Here is a 20,872-nt window from a genome sequence, read left to right on the forward strand (position 1 = left end):
GTATATGTATAGATATATATTATAAAAATGAAACCATTGTGCTTCAGTAGGTAAAAGTGAGGCACAAGGCATGATGGGAGATGCCAGTTATTAAACTTGTCATTGATTAAATGAATAGAAAACCGCTCTTTGACATCAGACTGTCAGTGGTTCCTGACCTTTGTGTGTCAAAAAAGACATTATTCTAACAAGTGGAGGCAAAATAGAAGAGAATCTATAACAGAGCCTTGAGGTACTCCACAGTCCTTCTTTTCCTTATTCGCTAGAAACTGGATTCCTCGTGTTACACATAAATTTGATAACCTTTTAAAAAGCAACAAAAGAAGCTTTTCTAAGCGTTTTTTTATTCTTCTTTCTGTGCAAAATAGAGAGAATATATGTAAGATTTATGCCAAAGTTGTCTCTGTTAGTTGAATTCTTTGAGAAGTTGCCTTTTGGTGTCATGGAAGCGGGGACAGTGTTTTCAGTATGTGACCCAGATTTAATGGGTCGCCTTTTCCAAAGTTGCGCCACTAAAGGCCAGCGCATTCAGTTTTAATCTTTTGTTAAAAGTTGCAGTTGAACACCATAAAGACCACAGCTGTTGCGCGGCCGATGGCCAACATGCGCAAGCCCGAGAGGGAATAACAAGTCAGTAGTTGGTGTTCACAATCCATCCAGCCAGTGTGCGAAATTGGCCCAACGGCTACTTGTAAGGGCCAACGAAAGCCAACAACGCCTGACATACCACAAAAAGAGCAGGAAATGCTTGCCCACGGACGCTCAACAACAGCCCCAGAGAGGCTGACAGTAAATGGTCAGCCTGGTGCGTGAGGGCTCTAAAGATTAACTATGCAATGCAGAGTTGGAGTTTATTTATTTAGCCAACTATCCATACAATCCTGAGGGCAGTATGTGTGTGTGCACGAGGGCAGGAAGTGATCCCACCCTAGCAACCCCTTTTTCACCGCTCACACACACACAAATGCATAGAGACATGCAGAGAGAGTATCAGATGGCACAGTGCCCCGTCGGAGAAGTCTCATTAAGATGTGTGTGTTTTGTGCTGAAGGTTCACTCTGTATGTTTGTAGAGGCTCAGATTACCACAGATGCTCCTTTTCTTCTCCCCTCGTGCTTTTTTTTCTCCTCCTCCTTAACAGTCCACACAGAAGGAGCTAAAGACTGAAGTTTAAACAAAGGAAGCGGCTGAAAAATTTCGATGAAGTCAAAAGACTTGAAAACGAACATAACGAAGCACATTATACGAGTGGTCTCATTGAATCGCAGTTAATGGAAGCGTTTTGATCTCACTCCTCTCCTCTTTCTTCCCGTCTTTGCAGGATTTCACCTCAGCGGCACAGTAACCGAACCTGCCACGTCGTCGGAGCCAGAGGTCACCCACAAGGTGGCCATCAGCTTCGACCGCTGCAAGATCACTTCTGTCACCTGTGGCTGCGGGAACCGAGACATTTTCTACTGCGCGCATGTGGTGGCACTCTCTCTTTATCGGATTCGCAAGCCCGAACAGGTAATAACCACAACATAGAACATAAAGTGTATCTTTGAACCCTTGGCATTAGACTGACGTCCGCTTTGTTTTCAGTCAAACCAGAACACAGTCAGCATGAATCCGTCCAATGTGAGCGGTGATAGCTTCCCTTTGTGTTATTTTAAGAGCCCATATAATGCTTGTTCTGTCTTTCGTTTTCCTTTTGTGTGTCATACAGCTGCAGTTTTGTGCATGTAAAAGGTCTGCAAACTTACAAAGTCCACAGTAAAGAGAGTTATTCTCTCACACAGAAAGCACTGCTCCTCACCTGCCTGAAACACCTCATTTAAAGTTTGGGATTTAAATTTTTATTGCCCTGACCAATCAGAGCGGGTTGGGATTTCAGCTGGGCAGCCTTAAAGAGACAGGAGCGAGCACAAACGCTTTCAGAGATGATGAAAAGATGTGCTTCAGCAGTGTATAGTATGAATGAAGTGTTAACTGATCATCAAAGCGTGTTAAACATGTTCTACCCCACCCTAGAAATACAATTTTAAACCTGTAAATGTGCATAATGTGGAGGGTTTTTTCAGGATAGACGTTTATAAATCTGTTTATAAATGGCATAAAAAGGTGCTTTTTATGATTTCAAATCTTGCCTCAGATGCAGTATATTGCTAAAACATATTTATGTAATAAAACTTGATGGAAGCAATAGTTCCAAAAGTTTTCATTTAATTTAAGGGAGACTTTTTTACATAATAAAACATTTTTTTTGACACCAGTAAGGTCGGAAATGTCCTGTTATATGATTCTTTTCGTGCCTTGAATGTTGACACGCTCCTCGAGTTGTTAGTATGTAGATATGTGGTGTGTCAGAAGCATTTTGATATCCAGAAATATTCATAATTTCACCAAAGTTTGTCATAAAAGCTGCCCTAGAACATGTATAGAAGCACTGGGTGATAAATAAATATAAACAGGTGTTGTATTTGGATCCCTAAGATCAAGATTTCATTCCAGCTGGCATGATTGTCAGATACCTGCCATCAGGCTAACTAGCAAGTAAAAGGCCACTGGTTTAAAGTTTTAAAATGCATGCAGTTGACATATCTCACACCAAAACTTCTGTGTGTGTCTGATGCAGGTGAAGCTACGGCTGCCTATCTCAGAGACTTTGTTCCAGATGAACAGAGATCAGCTGCAGAAGCTGGTCCAGTATCTGATCACAGCCCACCACACTGAGGTGCTGCCCACTGCTCAGAAACTGGCCGACGAGATCCTCTCCTCCAACTCCGAGATCAACCAGGTTCACGGTGAGACCGCAGCCTCTTCATGTCATGTTTGGACTTGTTGTGAAAATTCACACGAATCAGATGTTTGCTGGAGCAGCTTTGGTGTCTCGCCTATCCGCAAAATCCATCTGAAGCTGATTTTTAATGCAATATAGCAGCAAATTGGAAAGTACATTGCTTTTCTGTGTTTTTGAAAAGTTCTTGCTCTGCGGAGGTGCTGTCCATCCCTCTGCAGTGATATCTTCACAGCGACAGGCCAGACTTGAAAGCCTCCAGACTTAAAACATGCTGCATGCTAGCCTACAGGCTGTCATACGTCAGAGCCCCTGATTACTCCAGCGAAGCAGCAAGCCGGGCTTCAAATGGCTCGTTTGATTTCTTAGTTCCCACTCTCCAGTCGGTACCTCCTCCCACTGGCAGGGGTAGGTTGAAGAAAGCAAGCAAAAAAAAAAAAAAAAAGGAGTTGAATGATGAAATGGATGCAGGAGAGAGAGAGAGAGAGAGAGAGAGAGATGTGTGGAAAGGAAAGGGACACTGAGAGGAAGAGACAGGAGAAATGGCACTCGGGGAAATGGGAGAGAGGAGAGGAGAGATGAAAGGGTCGGAGAAAGTATTGAGATGAAAAAGGCGAGTAGAACCACAACAGTCCTGCATCGGGGAAACGACAAACTAGACACATCCTTTCACCAAACAAAACTCTTTATCTCTTTCTCTATTTCATCCTCCCCGCGAAATGTTGACATTCTCCAGCTGTCCCGTCCAGGAAGCCCCGCGCTGCGCTTCCTGTCTGTGTTTGACAAGGGGGATCATGGGGGTTGAAGTTCAGTTGATCAAGGCGCGAGCCCGTCTTTGATGGAGGAATGTTTCTGTTTGCTGCGGCGTTCTGCGAGCCAGTTGGAAACACATCTCTGGGCTTTCCTCAGCTCGCTTCCTGCTAGATCAAAGCAGCTTCCCCCTTCGGTGCACATCTACATTTCCCCGTAGTATTAGTCAGACACACACACTCGGAGCCAAACAGCAGAAAAACAAAGTTGGTCTTATGGTCCCTCGATGCGTGATTAACCTAAGTCAAGCAGCGTTTCATAAATGTCACGTAGGTGCGCAATAGGTCACATGTAAAGCAAAGTGGGGATGAAAGCTTGGATGAAGCATCAGTGTTAAGCTGAGGGAATAGGACTGTTTTTACAGGTGAGCCTGCAAGTAAACTCCATTTCCCATGATCCCCATCTGTTTATTTTTTCTTTGAATGTGAATTAAGTGCAGGAAGGAGCAGAGTTTCCAACTGATATGTAGAATGCATTGCTTTTTTCATACACTTCCAGCACTGTAGGATTGTGTTTACTTGCCTTGAACCATGTGTGTGTGTGTGTGTGCGTTCTCAGGTGCTCCAGACCCGACTGCAGGCGCCAGCATTGACGATGACAACTGCTGGCATTTGGATGAGGACCAAGTCAGGGAGCAAGTCAAACAGTTTCTGTCGCAGGGAGGGTACTACGGCTCCGGGAAGCAGCTCAACTCCATGTTCGCTAAGGTTCACTTCACCACTTCTTACGCCTGTGTCCTTATGAGATGTGTCATTTACTTTGTTGAGTAGGTAAAGTAACTGCCAAAAGAAAAAAAAAAAGAAGAGAAGAATCAAGAGAAGGCACATAGAAGCTGTTCTGGCAGCACATGGCCGACTGAGACACTGTATGTTGGGTTTTCCTTTAATTTGTCACCTGTCTGTATGTTGTGTTGTCTCTGAAGCAAGAGGGAAGATCGAAGCTTTATAGATTTCTCTCATCAATAGAATATTAGTTTGAATAGACTCCTAAAACGGACATTATCACAAAATGTCACTTCAGCAACAGCATCTTTCATCTTGTTGTTTAGGTTTTATGGTGATCAGTTTTAGCCGCAGCTGTTCTCAGCAAATAAATACATTAAAAAAAAATCTCTTTATTCAAGAATTTAGTTTTGGTCCTCCATAAATTTTCGAATAAATTAAAACCAGAAAGTTCAAAATCACGACATCAGACAAACGGATAACCTGACTTGAACAACAGCTTCATAACCTCGTTTGACATTTCCCATAATACAACTGAATGAGGTCTTTCATGAGGCCCTCAGCGACTTGCGTCTGCATGTCCTGGCAATCACGGCTAAGATCTGTCTGAGAATATCTTTACCCTCTTCAACTTCAATTTTTTTCTCCAGGCATTAACAGATCTTGAATATGGTTAAATATAGCTTTGTAAATCCTCAAAGTGACTGTAGAGGTTTTCTTTGCACTTTCTTAGCGCTCTTTGTCTGACTGAAACAAGTCCACTTATCGCTTTCACATGAACCAGAGCTCTCGGTTTCAGGGCCAAACTGCTTCTTCAGTTTTAAGTGTCATTTAGAAGGTTTCATACAATCTTAAATGTAACATTTAGCCTCACATATACTTCATGAAAAGAGTATTTCCATAAGTCATAAAAGGTCGTGTCCATTCATCCAAGTTAGAAGTAGACAAGTGTCATATCTGGATTTTAGACACTTGCTTCTATTTTTTTTAGTCGTATTGAAATTGCTTTTCTTTGCATTTTGGGAACTACACTCTTTTACTTTCTTGCCAACAGTTAGCTCAAGATACAACTCAAACTGTCCATTCAATAAGAGGTGTTTATATTAGCTTAGCATAAAGACTGTTATTGGAGCGTAACAGCTAGCCTGCCTCTGTCCAGAGAAGGCTCGTGAATCACGTATGTTCACCTGAGCTGTTTGCCTTCTTTTTTTCTGATTTGCTTCCCTTTCCTGCTTGCAAGATATAATTAAGCATTTAAACAGTTTTTTTTCTCTCCTGCAATTCATTCTGATGAGCATCAACAGCGCATGAAAGCAGCTCGAACTGTCAGAGTGACTAATCCTGTTCTTTTTCCAGGTCCGCGAGATGCTACGAATGCGAGACTCCAACGGTGCCCGGATGCTGACGCTCATAACGGAGCAATTTATGGCGGACCCCCGGCTGTCGCTATGGAGACAGCAAGGCACGGGCATGACAGACAAGTGTCGGCAGCTTTGGGATGAGCTGGGTGAGAGCACAGCGGAAGAAACACGCTAACATAAAGGCAAAATTGTCCAATCAGCTCGGTTGCTGTTGCATCAGCAGGTCAGGCGGTTCAGCACAAGTGCGCATTTAGGTCGTCGCTCAGACAAATATCTAGTCACCTTGTCGGGTAAACGTTCATCCACCCGGTGAGCTATTAGCTTATCCAGTGAGCTGCTGCTCCTCCTGCCCGGGCCTCTGCTTCCGCTCCCTCACAGAGTGAATGATAAAGGCTGCCGATCAATACGGCTGCTCAGCTTCTCTGCAATCAATCTCAGCATTTAGGAGGTCAATAAGAACACTTCCCGGGTGAGCTGGGGAGATCATGACACAGACGCAGACAGAAATAACAGCCAGACGGTCAGGGTTTGGCTGCCTGATCTTTTTTTTTTTCCTTCAGAGATGCAGACGTCTGGCAGTTGACACAGGTGGAGGGTTATTTATGTAGAACAGGTGAGTTTAGTGCAGGTCAGCGGAGAAGGCCGCCGAGCTGCCTGTCGGGAATACCAATGTCATTTTAATTTGAGGACTGACGCACGACGTTTCAGCTGTAATGCTCAGCATTACTACTGGCTGAGTGTTCTTTAAGATTTGCAATTGAAAATATTGTATGAGGGCAGGATTTTGTGAAACCTTCAGTTATAATGGCTGTTGTGATAGTTTTCAAGGCAGTTTAAAAAAAACAAAAAAAGAAGCACATTCTTCACATTATCAGCCATAAAAACACGACTACATTCAAAATGCATCACCGGGTGGAATTTAGGTTTCAGTAGCTGGTAGATTCTTTTCTGGCGGCAACCAGCAATTATTCTAAATATCTATTGATGCTGTATTTGTTTTCCTGATTAGAACACTGATTATTTAGTCTATCCGATATGCGAAAGGTGTTAAAATCACAGTTCCCGGCTTGAGGATGTATCTCCAATTTGTTTGTTTTGTTCAAACAACAACCTACATTTATGGGATGTTCAATATACTGTACGTTTACTGAATAGATTATACATGATATGCTGTTTTTATAGTGTCAAGGGCATAAAATTCTACATTTAGTTTTTTTTATTTTTAATGCCGAGTCATAATAACTTGCAACAAAGATTCCCAAAGCATTTGTGTGGCTGTAATTATTGAAAAGATGTAGCTAAGAACAACCCAAGACCTCTACTGTATTCTCATTACATAGACAGAAATCAGTTTGCCAGGAGGACCAGGTTTGTGAGATTTTACTTGAAGCAGCACTAGAATTATTAGATGTCACTGTTTACTTTCCTTCCAGGTCATAAAGTACAATAGGAAAATAAAAAACACAGCCACTTTTTGCAGCGTTTCAACAATCAGGCCGGCTCTAACGATGGTGGCACATAAACAGCTCGGTTCACTCAGTTAGGATCACGCTTAGAAGAGCCTCCGCTGCATCCTGACCTCTCACCGCCATCCTATCCCCAGGTGCATTGTGGGTGTGCGTGGTGCTAAACCCCCACTGTAAGAGCGAGGAGAAGAGCGGCTGGCTGAAGCAGCTGAAGAAGTGGGGGGACATGGACGTCTGCCCGCTGGAGGACGGCAACTACGGCAGCGAGCTTCCGAACATCACCAACGCTCTGCCGCAGAGCAACCTCGCACAGGGTCAGCACGGAAACACACACACGTGTTGTAATGAAAGCGTACTGGAACATATTGTGTGAATGTGCAAAGTTTTTAGAGATAATCGCTAAATCTCCGTGCTGCTCGTGTCGCCTCAGACTCTCTGTCCAGGCCGAGGAGGACGGTGTTCAGTCGGGCCGTCGAGGCCTGCGACCTCCACTGGCAGGACAGCCACCTCCAGAGAATCATCAGCAGCGACTACTACATGTCTCCGTCCTACCAGAGGGAGGGAGAGAGTCTGCTGTTCAACCCACAGGGCCTGCCACTGTGGCTAGGTACAAGTTCATGACTCATTTCCTGGAAAAGCAACCGTAGTTACCTATTGCATCATTTAAACTGTGCAACATATATGTGCAAACATCTATTATGAGTTATTTGTACATTTATTTAGGCTCCAAACATGCAGCGAGCATCACACGCATACTTTCTGCATTACAAGAGTGTCAGACAACCTCATTTTCAGGCAGAGAGATAGCGTTTGTGCGACAGTTTAACACACATACACAGTCTCCTATTCTACTGAAAGCCGACCCAAACACACATACAGACTGTGTGTGTGTGTGTGTGTGTTTGGGTCGCTGATCTGCTGATATTGAGGCCAGCATCTGCAGTAAGCAGCTTCCAGCTAAGATCTGTCAGATTCTGCAACTTAAGCCAGCTATCAGACACACACTGGCTTTCTGCTGAGACTGCACTGTGTGTGTCTGTGAGAATGTGTGTGTGTGTATGTGTGTGTGTGCCATTTCTAACTACACTGCATATCCCTCAGTGTGGAAGTGTGTGTTGTGTGTCTGCTAGTGAGAGAGTCAGTGGTAAAAGTTTGAAAGAAAAATGCATGTGTGACTGATTGTAGGAAGGTGTTGTTTCACTGTGTGTACATGTGAAGCTGTGCTGACCCTCGTTGTCGCTCTGACCGCCACAGATCACGTCCCAACGGCGTGCGCACGTGTCGACGCCCTGCGTTCCCACGGTTACTCCAGGGAAGCCCTGCGATTGGCCGTCGCCATCATCAACACGCTTCGCCTCCAACAACAGAGACAGATGGACATCTACAAACACCAAAAGAAAGGTAACACACACACACACACACACACACACACACACACACACACACACAAAAGCCGTGCTTCCAGAATGTCTTGTAATTCTTACTTAGTGTTGAATTAGAAAAGGTTAAAATGAAACAGCAGAATTTAGAAAACCTTCCCCTGTTTCACCAAAAAGTTTTTACACTGGTTTGAGGTGGTTTTTGACTTTTTCCAAAAAGAGTTGATGAGCTTCATCGAGAATGGAAGAACTTTTTTTTATATAAATTCTCACAGAGCAAACATTTATCCATACGATTGTTCATCTTTTATTGTTTTGCCTCGGGACAGCATGGATTTCTGAATACTTTTCTCCATGTTTTCTCCATTTTTTCTCACAAATCACTGAAGTTTTGTTTGTTTACCCTTCATATTCATTGTTTTTAGGCAGTTTGCCAACAACTGCTTTAGTTTTCACCGTTTTGTACTTTGTGATTTTTGGTTGCATCATTTCAAAAATTTGCTTCAAATGTACGTGACAACTCCATGGAAACCAGCTACACACTTACATACATTCCTATTTGTTTTTTGGAGCTCGTGCACTACCTCAGTCATTTTAACTTAGACTTTCTCTCCCTCCCTTTTTCATGCTCAGAGCTCCTCCAGAGAGGCGTCACCTCCACCACCAACCTGGAAGGCTGGGTGGGTCATCCCTTGGACCCCATTGGCTGTCTGTTCGTCACGCTCACAGAAACCTGCCGTGTAGATGACGACAACACCATGGACACCGGAGGTATAGAAACACACGTGTAGTTCTGTTTCTTACTATTTAATAAGAATTGTCCCAACAGATCATCACGAAAGCCTTTATTTATTATAGGGACAGCAAGTTCAACGGAATTTTTACACGTTTACGAAGAAAAATAGCTGTTGTGTCACTTTTACGTAGTACTCTATCTGTAAACTAATGTGAAACTATTCATCAAATAGGTGAGAAGTTGATTGGCAGAAACTAAATGTTCAATAATTCTGGCAATCAACTAATTAATCACATCATTTATCAGCCAACAGGGCTACAGTCATGCTTGTTGCTGCGCGTAGAAACAGCAGTGCTTTAAAATAAATGCTAACGCCATGCTAGCATGTTCAGTATGCCAACATATTCAGCAGGTGTAATGTTTATAATGCATGCCTTAAGATTCAAATCCTTCACCCACTGTTTCGTCTGCAGCTCTGCCAAGCTAGCCTTCAGTCCTTTAAACCTACACACCAAACCCAAGTCCTAACGCGCATCTCAGCAAGAACACATACATTTGCCCGCAGGCTTCTTACACAACAATATATTACCCAAAGAGCTTATTTGCTAAACACAAGGTGTAATTCTTGGCACACTTCACCAGATGATGCAGTGTAATCCTGAGCAGAGGTGATCGTGTTCACCAGCAGTGACTCATCACACAACAGACTCCACGTTCTTATACGAGCACCAGGCACTATTGTGCTGCAGACAGCCATAAACTAGCCGAGCATGAATGGATCGCGCTGGAACACCCTGCTCATTTAGACCATACTCCTGCTGTGTGTGTGTGTGTTGGGTATGTATAGAATCCATCACCATTTGCATTTCTCACTCTGCCCATAGATTTTATTTGCACCAGTGACCATTGCCACAGAGCAGAATAGGGGTTGGGTTTTCCCATTGTTACCAGGCCACAGGGAACTATTGTCAGTTCAAACAATGCTGACCACTGGCACACTCACCAGTGTGTATATCAGTGTGAATGTGTGTGTGTGTGTGGTGAAGACAGAAAGAATTATTGTCTTGTGTTGTTTTGGGAATTTGAGGAGAGTGGTATGATAATTTTGCGTGCTGGTGAGTATCGCCCGGTCACCATGCTTTCATTCCCCGTGGAAGACAGCTGGGAACATCTGTTATGAAGTAGGCGGATCTGGGCTGTGTGTCACCCAATCCACATGCGCTTCTGTCTCAGAGCTTTTCAAACCCACCAATCAATCGACTGCCCACGGGCAACAAAAAGAAAAAACAAGAGAGCGTTAGCGATGGGGTTAAGTCTGCGAGGCCAGTTTCCACTTTTCCCTAGATTTCTACACATGCACACACACTCACTGCTCACATATCCTTGGAATAAACAGGATTTAGGGGGATCTGTTGCTCAGAGGGGATTTAAGCAGAGTGATGGGGAGGGGGGGGAGCAAGAGGGAACAAATGGACACCAATCAACAGCTGAGGCTCTCATGGCATCTGTTCTCAGTTATAGTTGTGAAGCATTAGTGCAGGGCAAGCGGCCATCTTAGATTCGTGAACACAATCGACTAGCATGTCAGACTGATAATATATTGCACACAGCTTTTATTTAACACATAAGTATCGTGCCAGCCTTTGTCTTCTCAAAGAATTTTGCGATTAGGAATCCGCTGCCAGTTCCAGTTGTCTATACGTCTCGTTCTTGTGAATCTCAGGAATGCCTTCGCGTCATTTCCTCATGTTTATCACAAACATTCACTTGGACTCAACAGTGAACTGGTTAAACTTAAAAGTCACTTCGACCTCGACACATTTTTGGCTGTAACTCAAGAATTCATACGGTAATTAATTGAAAAATGTGAAGGTCCAAGGTCACCTTCACTGGAACATCATAATTACATTATTCGACTCCATAACTCAGGAACTGAAGGAGAGATTGTGACCATATTTTACATTCGGTCTGATACTGATTAGTGAAATCTTTTGTTGATTCTTTGTTTTTTTTTTGCCTCCTTGCTTCTTCTGTGTCTGGCTGAATGAATTAAAGGAATAAAGCAGAAGGAGTACACCACACAGAGCACATAACTCAGTTTTCTTTCCCTCTTTCATGTCAGAAGGAGACCCCAGGCCTCCAGTCTACCACCATGTGCCGGTGTGGGGCAGCCCAGATGGGGGGGAGTCCTACCTGACTCTGGCCTTGGAGGTGGCTCTGATGGGTATGGGCCAGCAGAGGATAATGCCTGAGGGACTGTACGCCCAGGATAAGGTAATATTAAGTTCATTTTAGCATGATCTGTGAAGTTCTCAGACACTAATGTTATGCCTTCATAGAGAATACAGTAATGCTGGGATGCTTGGCTTGCTAACTCATGCTAACTGAAATACATTCCTGCCTTATAGCATATTTTTAAAAAAAAGGTGGTGTGAATTAGCAAGTCGCAGACGATGTCGCCATGATAGAAAATCACTATAATTTACCATGTGTTTGAAGTAAATGCCATACAAGAAGAGAGAAAAGGTCGTGGCATTTTTGTTTCTTGAAAAATAAGGAGAAAGTCACAGTAGTTAAGTTCACTGTGAATTAGAATAAATCCCAGGAACATTTCTTTGTGTAAATGGTAATCTCTTTTAGAGGGCTTAACACGGCCGTCACAGACCTTTCTTAATGTCACCGGAATTAGCAACAATATTAATGTTTTAGGCAAGAGTCGCATTTAAAACCAATCACATGTTTGAGAGGACCTTGGACTGGATCTTTGGCTGGAATCAATTTCTGTCATGTGTGCTAGTGATACATACGCAAGAGTGTGAGGTTTTGAAGTACCCTGCCGGTCCTTTAATGCCTCCAACTCAAAATCCCTTCTTAAAAAGGCATTAAAACTTCAAAGATCTTTTCTCCTACATCATAAATGTGACTTACTGCATGTGTTGGGAATTGACTGTATAGTTACAGTGAGTGCTGTTTGTGTTTTCCACGTGTTCTAGGTCTGTCGTAATGAGGAGCAGATTGTTGCAAAGCTGCAAGAACTGGAGCTGGATGATCTCCTGGTTCAGACGCTTCGGAAACAGGCCATTCAGCTACTAGAAGGTACAACGATCGGAGCATCCTCCTAAAGCATCCAGAGAACTTTATTCTCATATAAATGGGCGGATTTCCTATCAGATTCCAAATGTTGAGTTTGATGAGCCAGGTATTTCAGTCGCTGTTTGCTGATATTGACACTTCACAAAGTGGAATTGTCCATTTTTCATTTTCTATCTGATTTATTTGGACTATGTGGCTGAAAAGCTTGACCCATAATACTGATTTAGCTGAATCAGTGTGTACCACCAAGACCTTGCCTCACACAAAATGGTTCATTTGGCACACTGATAAAGATAAATCAAACCTTACTTTGCCTTTCTCTCGGCTCCAGCTGGTCCGTTCAGCGGTCTGGGTGAGGTCATCCACAGGGAAAGCGTTCCAATGCACACCTTCGCCAAGTACCTCTTCTCGGCCCTGCTGCCCCATGACGCAGACCTGGCTTATAAGGTGGCTCTCCGCGCCATGAGGTCAGTTTCCATCGACTGCAGAATTGAACAGCTATGGATTAAAGCTGCTTTATGTTGCGTGTTTAAACATTAACATATCCAGTTTGCCGTCATCAAATGACTTGACATGATACCCTTTATGTAAGTAAGGCCACTGTCAGGATGAATAATGGCCTTCGTCTCATGACATCGTATTATTAGCTCTAGCGTTTCGTACAAACCCAATTGTCTGCTGGGACAAAGAGGATCTTTGCCTCGAAAGTCAATGCATTCCTAATTGCTTTGCTTTACCTCGGACGATAAATAAGTTGGAAGTGATTATGTTGCGACAGCTAAAGTTTCATTTATGCTCAGATTACAAATGTTAGTCATGGCGCACAATGCAAGGTGAACACTTCAGCTTCTCAAACGAATGCAGGAGGCCTGTAATAAAACCTTTACAGGGGGGTTAATGATCATTTTAGGGGCTGATATACATAACACAGTTTAAGCAAAAGCTGAGAGGCAGGGTTTAGTGCAGGGATGCATTAGTGTTAGCTAATGAGGATGCTTATAAGACACACCTAACTAGAGTGCATAGGGGAGGTATACTCTGGTATGGTGTTGTGTTATCTTGAATTGCTCCATGTAGTGTGTTTAAATAAAGGCAGTATCTGAAACAATCTGGCTTTATTATTAATTCTCTGAAACCCAAGCAGTTTCTGTCATATTTGTCCTCGCCATGGGCCTCTTTTTTCACTGCAATATAAGATCCTGCATCTCTATAGAAACCACACAGTCATGGCTAGAAGTAGAGAGAACTCAGAAATGTCTTACGATGCCATAAATCATAAAAAAGGCCCCAAAAAGTTACACTTTTTTGATTATTTGTTTTGCAAATACGGAAAAAAAATGGAATCAATATGTACATTTCCACACACCCACAGATGTTTAAATAAATGTGGCTCTACATATTAAAATCATTTACTATTTATGGTTTTCGTCTCTACAAACTCAACTCTAGAAAGACCTTTCACCGTGCTGAATGTATCTTCTCCTCTGTGCACCGTTAACTGTTCTCCATTCTATCTTTTTAAAATGTTGCTCTCAGTCTGTGTTGCCTTTCAAACCCGCTGCCAGATTTTGGCATTCAGAGATATTATGTTTCTTTGTAGTATTATTTTTTACTTACAAGCTTATTTTAATGGTTAAATTAACCTTCTGTGCCCGTCAGGCTGCCGGTGCTGGAGTCGTCGGCCGGCTCCGGAGACGTCGGCCACCCTCATCACGGCATCTCCATCGTTCCAAGCAGATACCCGCGCTGGTTCACTCTGGGACACCTGGAGTCACAGCAGTGCGAGCTGGCCTCCACCATGCTCACCGCCGCTAAAGGTACCGTCAGCACATCCGCTCGTCACGGAAAATGCCCACTCAGATGTTACTCTAACAGGGACTGCTTGTTAAAGAGCTGCATCTAGGTCCTAGTTGGTATTCTTTTCTTGTGCCTGCAGGTGACATGTTGAGATTGCGGACGGTGCTGGAAGCCATCCAGAAAAACATCCACTCCTCTTCCTTAATCTTCAAACTGGCCCAGGATGCCTTTAAGATAGCCACGCCCGCAGACAGCCCGCCTGATATAACCCTGCTCAACGTGGCACTGGAGCTGGGACTGCAGGTACTGAGTGTGCACATGAGAGAGAGAGAGAGAGAGAGAGTGAGCTCAGTGCGAAGTATGAGGGCGAGTCAGTAATTTTCACAAATCATTTCACCGCAGAAAAAGATCTGAGCATTGGTCACCAGTCAAAACATGCAACAGTTTCCTTCAACTTGTAATTTTTGCAGGCCTCCACAGCCCCACTACAAATTAACAGAGAAAACATCACACAGAGTTTCACCGTGTTTGATGAGAAGAAACCACATAATTTATGGGTACCACAGTAAACACAGAAAAACTCTTCAGATGATCAGGCAGCAGTGTCGCTGTGGCTTCGCCCGCCTCTTTCTCCTGGTATTTAGAGTATCGCCTGAATTCCTGTCAGCAAAACTGCTAATAAAGTGCTCAGACTGGAAGGGTCACAATTAATCATCTGCAATTATGAGCATATTCTGGATACATCTGTCATCAGAGGAGACGTGGAGCTGCGCTAACCGCTAAATTATGGAAACCACACATAGCATGACTGGTGCATTTTCCAAATGCCAGGGAGGTATTGAAATGTACAGTGTGTCTTTATAGAGATGAGCAGTAAACATCATGTTCCCTGTTTGTGTGGTTTGCAGGTGATGAGGATGACTCTGTCCACTCTGAACTGGAGGAGGAGAGAGATGGTCCGCTGGCTGGTAACCTGTGCCACCGAAGTCGGTACGTGCCACCTCTTCACACCGCTGACAGCCAGCCAATAAAACAGGATTCACGCTCTAATTACGGCCTCCATCGCGTGTTAGGATCTTCTCTTTGGTCTCCTGCGATGTAACTAAATTCAGCTTTCAGGCCGACTTTGTCTTTGAATTGAATGAAAAACCCAGCAAGCGTCTGGTTGGTCCACCGCAAGCAGAGAGAAATACTGTTTTCCCACAAGTTGTTCATTCATTTGATATTTTGATGATGGAGCAGGAGAACGCTGTCTGACACGTCGCTCCATCAGCGGAGGAAGAGGTCACATTTATGAGTGCGTAACCTTTCAGCGGCACAGCCTCAAATGGCCCCAAAGTGTAATGAAAAGATTAAATGAAAACCAAATTACATTTATAGGAATCACAAAATGCAGAGCTGTCTGGGAGGCGGTGGAGGTTCTAACAGCGTGCGGATGGTACACAGACGACTACATCGAGACGTTTCCATTTAAAATGCTGTTTTCAGACGATCTCTGAATCTCTGTGACATCACATCACACGACCATTTACATACACTGCACATGTGTGAACGTGAAGCAAGGGGCTGGTTGCTTAGATGTAGAAAATACGAAACAAGAATGGTGAAAAGTAAGACGAGAGATTTTCTTAACTGCACAACAGCTGCTAGCGTAGACAACAAAGTCAGCAACGCCTGGGATTCATTTTCAACGCTGCAGTGGGCCGATGATAGCCTCAAAAACATGGACTCAGACTGTCAACTTAAGACTTAAAATAAAACATTTCCTGGTTCAAACATGTCTGGCTGAATTACTCCAACACTACAACTTGTCATTGTGTAGCCTGGAGTCGCTTTGCAGTGCTGCAGAGACACACGAGGACTTCATAGATTTGCACGTTGCAGAAGAAGTAACGGTTTAGAATTTCATCTTTGCCATTTTAAGGCAGAAAATAAATATTTTCATTACAACATTTTTCAGGAGTTTAATCAGTGACCAGAGATGGGCTGAAAGCTGACACAGATATCTGCATGATCATTTCCAAAAGTCTCAGTTTCTCCTCATCCAGACCGAAATACAATCCCAGTTTTTCAAGTGATAACAGCATCAGCAGCATTTCCCTAAATCTGTGTTGTAGGGGTTTTAATGCGCTGGAATAGTGTGAGCACTGGGTGTAAATGTGACAGAAGTTATGTGTTTTAAAGTGAAACGTATCCGTGTGGATGTAGCCTAAACCTACGAACATAAAGGCACTGGAACTGAAGGAAACAGCAACACGTCTTTGTTGACTTGTTCAGCTGATAAAGTGACTTTCTGGGAAATGACAAAACTTGAGTTTTGTTTGCAAGAAGGTGCGAAAGGATTCTGATTTTCATTAAACTAGGTTAATATCACTTGAGAATAAAGCACACTATGGTCATAACTCTTTTGTTTTCTGCTCTGCTGTGTCAGATTCTTTCTTTAAAGCAGAATTAACTATAAAAACTCTGACCACCATGTCTTTGTCTCCCATCAGGTCTGCGGGCTTTGGTGAGCATCTTACAGAGCTGGTACACTCTCTTCACACCGACCGAGGCCACCAGCATCGTGGCGGCCACCGTCATGTCCCACAACACCATCCTGCGCCTCAGCCTCGACTACCCCCAGCGGGAGGAGCTGGCCAGCTGTGCGAGGACTCTGGCCCTGCAGTGCGCCATGAAAGACCCCCAGAACTGCGCCCTGTCGGCTCTGACGCTCTGCGAGAAGGACCACATCGCCTTCGAGACGGCCTACCAGATCGTGATCGACGCAGCGTCGACGGGTATGACCTACTCGCAGCTGTTTACCATCGCGAGGTACATGGAACACAGAGGGTACCCGCTGCGGTCCTTCAAGTTGGCCTCCCTCGCCATGACACACCTTAACCTGGCCTACAACCAGGACACTCACCCGGCCATTAATGACGTGCTCTGGGCCTGCGCGCTCAGCCACTCTCTGGGTAAAAACGAGCTGGCGGCCATCATTCCCCTGGTGGTGAAGAGCGTGCACTGCGCCACGGTGCTGTCCGACATCCTGCGGCGGTGCACCATGACGGCGCCGGGTCTCGCCGGCATTCCCGGGAGAAGGAACTCTGGGAAGCTGATGTCCACGGACAAGGCGCCGCTGAGGCAGCTCCTGGACGCCACGATCTCAGCATACATCAACACCACGCACTCTCGACTGACGCACATCAGCCCGCGGCACTACGGGGAGTTCATAGAGTTCCTGAGCAAAGCGCGGGAGACTTTTCTGCTGGCACAGGACGGCCACATTCAGTTCGCCCAGTTCATAGACAACCTGAAACAGATCTACAAGGGCAAGAAGAAACTGATGATGTTGGTCAGAGAGCGCTTCGGCTGACCTTAGCCCTCCCTCACAGAGACCCTCTTCCTGGGAAGTAGTTCAACTTATTTGTTTCTATTTAAAGTTTTTTTGGGGGATTCTTTGTATTTTTACTCCTTATGTTGAGCCATTTGTTGACTAAGTCTTAAGTTTTTGTCCTGTTTTGCCGTTTTGTTTCTTGAATGTGAACCAGGAAGTGTTCGCAGTACATTGCTCTACTTCACTGAGACTGCAAAAAGGGGGGAAAACGGCTTGAAAATGTCAAAGAAGCAACAAGAAAAACAAAGCATTTTCCCTCCAACTAATGCTAAAAATCTAGTATGGAAAAAGTCAAAAAGATTGTGAAGACAAAAGTCAATGGAGCTTTTGTTTTTTTTTTCTGTGGCACATGACGATATGAAAACCAAATGATGTTGTTGGATGGGGTGTGTACTTTGAGCCAGGAGACGCTTTCAGCTGGGGTTAAGAAGAACAAGAGGTGGTTTTCAAAGTGGAAGAAACATGTCATTCCAAAAAAGAAACGAACCACTGAGGTCAAAAAAACACGCGTAGTGTTACTGTCATACCTCGACTGTATTATTTGTCAGCTTTAACTTCTCTATCAGAAATGGCCTCTTGTTTCATTCAGGGCATCTTAGAGTAGAGAGGGCAGAATACAGAACTACACATGTGTGGTCTCTTTGTAGAAGAAGTCAGTACCGGCACACCTGACACCATTTACCTGCTGGTTTCCTCAGAATCGCTTCAGAGGACGAACCACAAGGCTTGTTTTCCAATCCAGAAGCATGAGAGTGACGTTACTTAGGCTGCTCTAGCTGAAGTAGAGTAGTTGAGCCTCCATGTGCATATATATATATAAATATATATACACACAGTATATCTCTCATGTCCTCCTATAGGCTTATTAACGGTGACAAAACTAAACTGTGATGAACGCTGGGGTCACAGTATTCCCATCTCCACTGCTGTTCAGCTACTTGTGGCCAAAACGCTTTTTAATGTGCGAGACCCCAGCGGTCACTTTCCACTCGCTAGATCAAGATTTAGTCAACAAGCAATATAAATCAAGCCTCTGCTTCATGTTTATCACTTAGCGGCATTAAGTTCGCCTGATGTTTTCTGCTAGAACGTTTTGGAACCTGTTGGGACGTTGTTGAGTTCATTGACTGCCTGTCGCTAAAATCCCTTTTCCATCACAAGAAGCTTAGAAACTTTCTCGCTGTAGTCCGACTCTCCAGATGTAGGTATAAGCCCACCACTGGCCATGCGTTTAATTTCTTATTCTCCTCCTCATGCTAGCTACAGCAAGTGAAAACATGATCTTGTACCTCACGACGGGGTAAAGTTTCTTGCTTTTATAGCTTTCAAAGAACACGGATGACTTGTCTCGCATCAAAACCAGTCAAAAGTAATGTTTGTTCTATGCATTTATAGCCAAATTAGGCAGCTTAGTATCTTTGTTTTGACAGTCTGAAACTTTGCCATTGGGTTAAACCACTTAGTTTTCAGCTTCAGACTTTATGCTACTTTATGCAACTTTGAATGTGGCATTTTTAGTTTATTCTGCTGCCCCAAAAGTTCACTTTTTCTAGTTGTTTAGAAATATAAAGCCCGCAAATTTACTGTTTTGCCTCAAACCGCAAAAAGTTAGCTTAACAGTTTGCCAGTGAAAACAGTTGAAGTTTTAGCTTCTTAAGGGTCACATATTTTTCTAAAGAGTCAATAGAGACAATACTAGCGCTAATATGAGATTAGAAAATGCTAGGTGGCCCAAAAAACATACTCAAATGAATGCTAATATTGCTATATAAACTAGCAACTGTGTGCTAACATGTTAGCTAAACCAACTTTATATGTCAATGTTGGGTATTTAGCTTATTCTGCTTTACCAAAAGTAGAATTTTGCTAATTGTCTAGACTTTTAAAGCCTACAAATATACCATATCGAACTACAAAAAAAAGAAAAAAAGGGAAAGTTTAACCTCCTAAAGGGCAAAAAATTTTCCAAAAAAGCAAACAAAAAAAAAACAACCCCAAAAAGAAAAAAAAAAAAGCCAAGGGGCCCAAAAAAAAAAACTAAAAGAAAGCCAAAGACCCCGCAACCCCGGGGAAAACAACCAAGGGTTGCCAAAAACGTAACCAAAACAAACTTAAAACGCAAAGGTGGGGTTTTAACCTAATCCGCCTTAACAAAAAGTGAAATTTGCCAAGTGCCCAAAATTTTAAAACCCAAAAAAAAAACAAAACCAAACAAAAAAAAAAATAAAAATAGTGCAAGTTTTAGCTTCTTAGGGGTCAGATATTTTTCTAAAGAATCAATAGAGACTTAACTAGAGCTACTACGAGAATATAAAGGACTAGCTGGCCCGAAAAAAACCTCTAAATGAATGCTAATACTGCTATATCGCTGTGTAAACTAGCAACTGTTTGCTAACATGTTAGCTAAACTGGCTCTATATGTCAGTGTTGGGTTTTTAGCTTATTCTGCCTATTCTAGTTTCATTTAGTATACAGTATACATGTAGTAAATGGTTACTACATTAATTGCACTTATTTGTCCTAATCTTGGCTAAAGTAAAACTAAACATGTTTAGTTTCTTGGTCTTGTGATGGAAAAGGGCGGCGAGTGCTACTGGTCGTGATCGTTCTGGGCCGTGAAGATGAGTCTTTCTCAAAGGGTTGCAGAAACGCAGCGCAAACACAAGAGCGACAGTATATATTTTTTGACTTCATCGTACGTACGCGAGACCACATGCCTTGGCGCAGGAAGTTAACTTTTCCCTCCTTACGCGGGACATCCACGCTCCCCGTTTCTTACCCAGTGGCAAAGTGTTGTTGTCAATGGCAGTATACAGTACAGCAAGAGCTTGAATCTTTAACTGGTCGGACGAAATGTCATCGTACAAGCACTTCACACAAATACCTCTTCAGTACGTTCCTGCCTGCTTCAGCATTTATTTATTGATTGTTTAATGACTTTGTATGACTGAATAGGAATCGCAGACACACACACACACACAAACAGAAAAGGAGGATATTTTCAAAGAAGGGTTTTTGAACAGAGGAACATTTTCTTGTCTGCTTTTACATTCCATGAGAGCTACCTTCACCCACGACCTGGGTAGTCAGTCACAACTCTGGGCCTTTTTTTTTTTTTTTTTTTTTTTTTTTTTTTTTGTGGATCTGAAGAAATGCAGATAGAAGAATGGAAACAAAAAAAAACAAGAAAAAAAAAGGAAAACTGAGCAAGAAAAGAAAGAAACGAGAGGCTAAACTCAGTTCTCAGGGACATCACTTAAAGAAACAAAACAAAAAGTAGTAGCATTAAGCATTTAAGATATTGTAAATATTAAAGTGTCAATTCAGAAAATTGTAAAGTTATAATTATT

At 43.2% G+C, this 20,872-nt stretch overlaps 1 protein-coding gene across 1 annotated transcript in view; it reads left to right on the forward strand.

The window, feature by feature from the left end:
• Positions 1-19,372, forward strand: part of LOC103360510 (zinc finger, SWIM-type containing 5) — a 68,726-nt gene extending 49,354 nt beyond the window's left edge. The window contains exons 2-16 of the mRNA XM_008286291.1: positions 1,322-1,509; positions 2,618-2,786; positions 4,148-4,296; positions 5,668-5,818; positions 7,276-7,452; positions 7,569-7,745; positions 8,393-8,539; positions 9,151-9,288; positions 11,376-11,527; positions 12,247-12,349; positions 12,678-12,813; positions 14,006-14,163; positions 14,283-14,446; positions 15,052-15,133; positions 16,639-19,372. Of these exons, the coding sequence (XP_008284513.1) occupies positions 1,322-1,509; positions 2,618-2,786; positions 4,148-4,296; positions 5,668-5,818; positions 7,276-7,452; positions 7,569-7,745; positions 8,393-8,539; positions 9,151-9,288; positions 11,376-11,527; positions 12,247-12,349; positions 12,678-12,813; positions 14,006-14,163; positions 14,283-14,446; positions 15,052-15,133; positions 16,639-17,501 (2,954 nt within the window). The 3' untranslated portion in view covers positions 17,502-19,372. The remainder of the gene's footprint in view (positions 1-1,321; positions 1,510-2,617; positions 2,787-4,147; positions 4,297-5,667; positions 5,819-7,275; positions 7,453-7,568; positions 7,746-8,392; positions 8,540-9,150; positions 9,289-11,375; positions 11,528-12,246; positions 12,350-12,677; positions 12,814-14,005; positions 14,164-14,282; positions 14,447-15,051; positions 15,134-16,638) is intronic.
• Positions 19,373-20,872: the final 1,500 nt, after the last annotated feature.

This window comes from Stegastes partitus, unplaced genomic scaffold, assembly GCF_000690725.1.
Source record: "Stegastes partitus isolate 25-593 unplaced genomic scaffold, Stegastes_partitus-1.0.2 Scaffold447, whole genome shotgun sequence".
Lineage (NCBI taxonomy): Eukaryota > Metazoa > Chordata > Actinopteri > Pomacentridae > Stegastes > Stegastes partitus.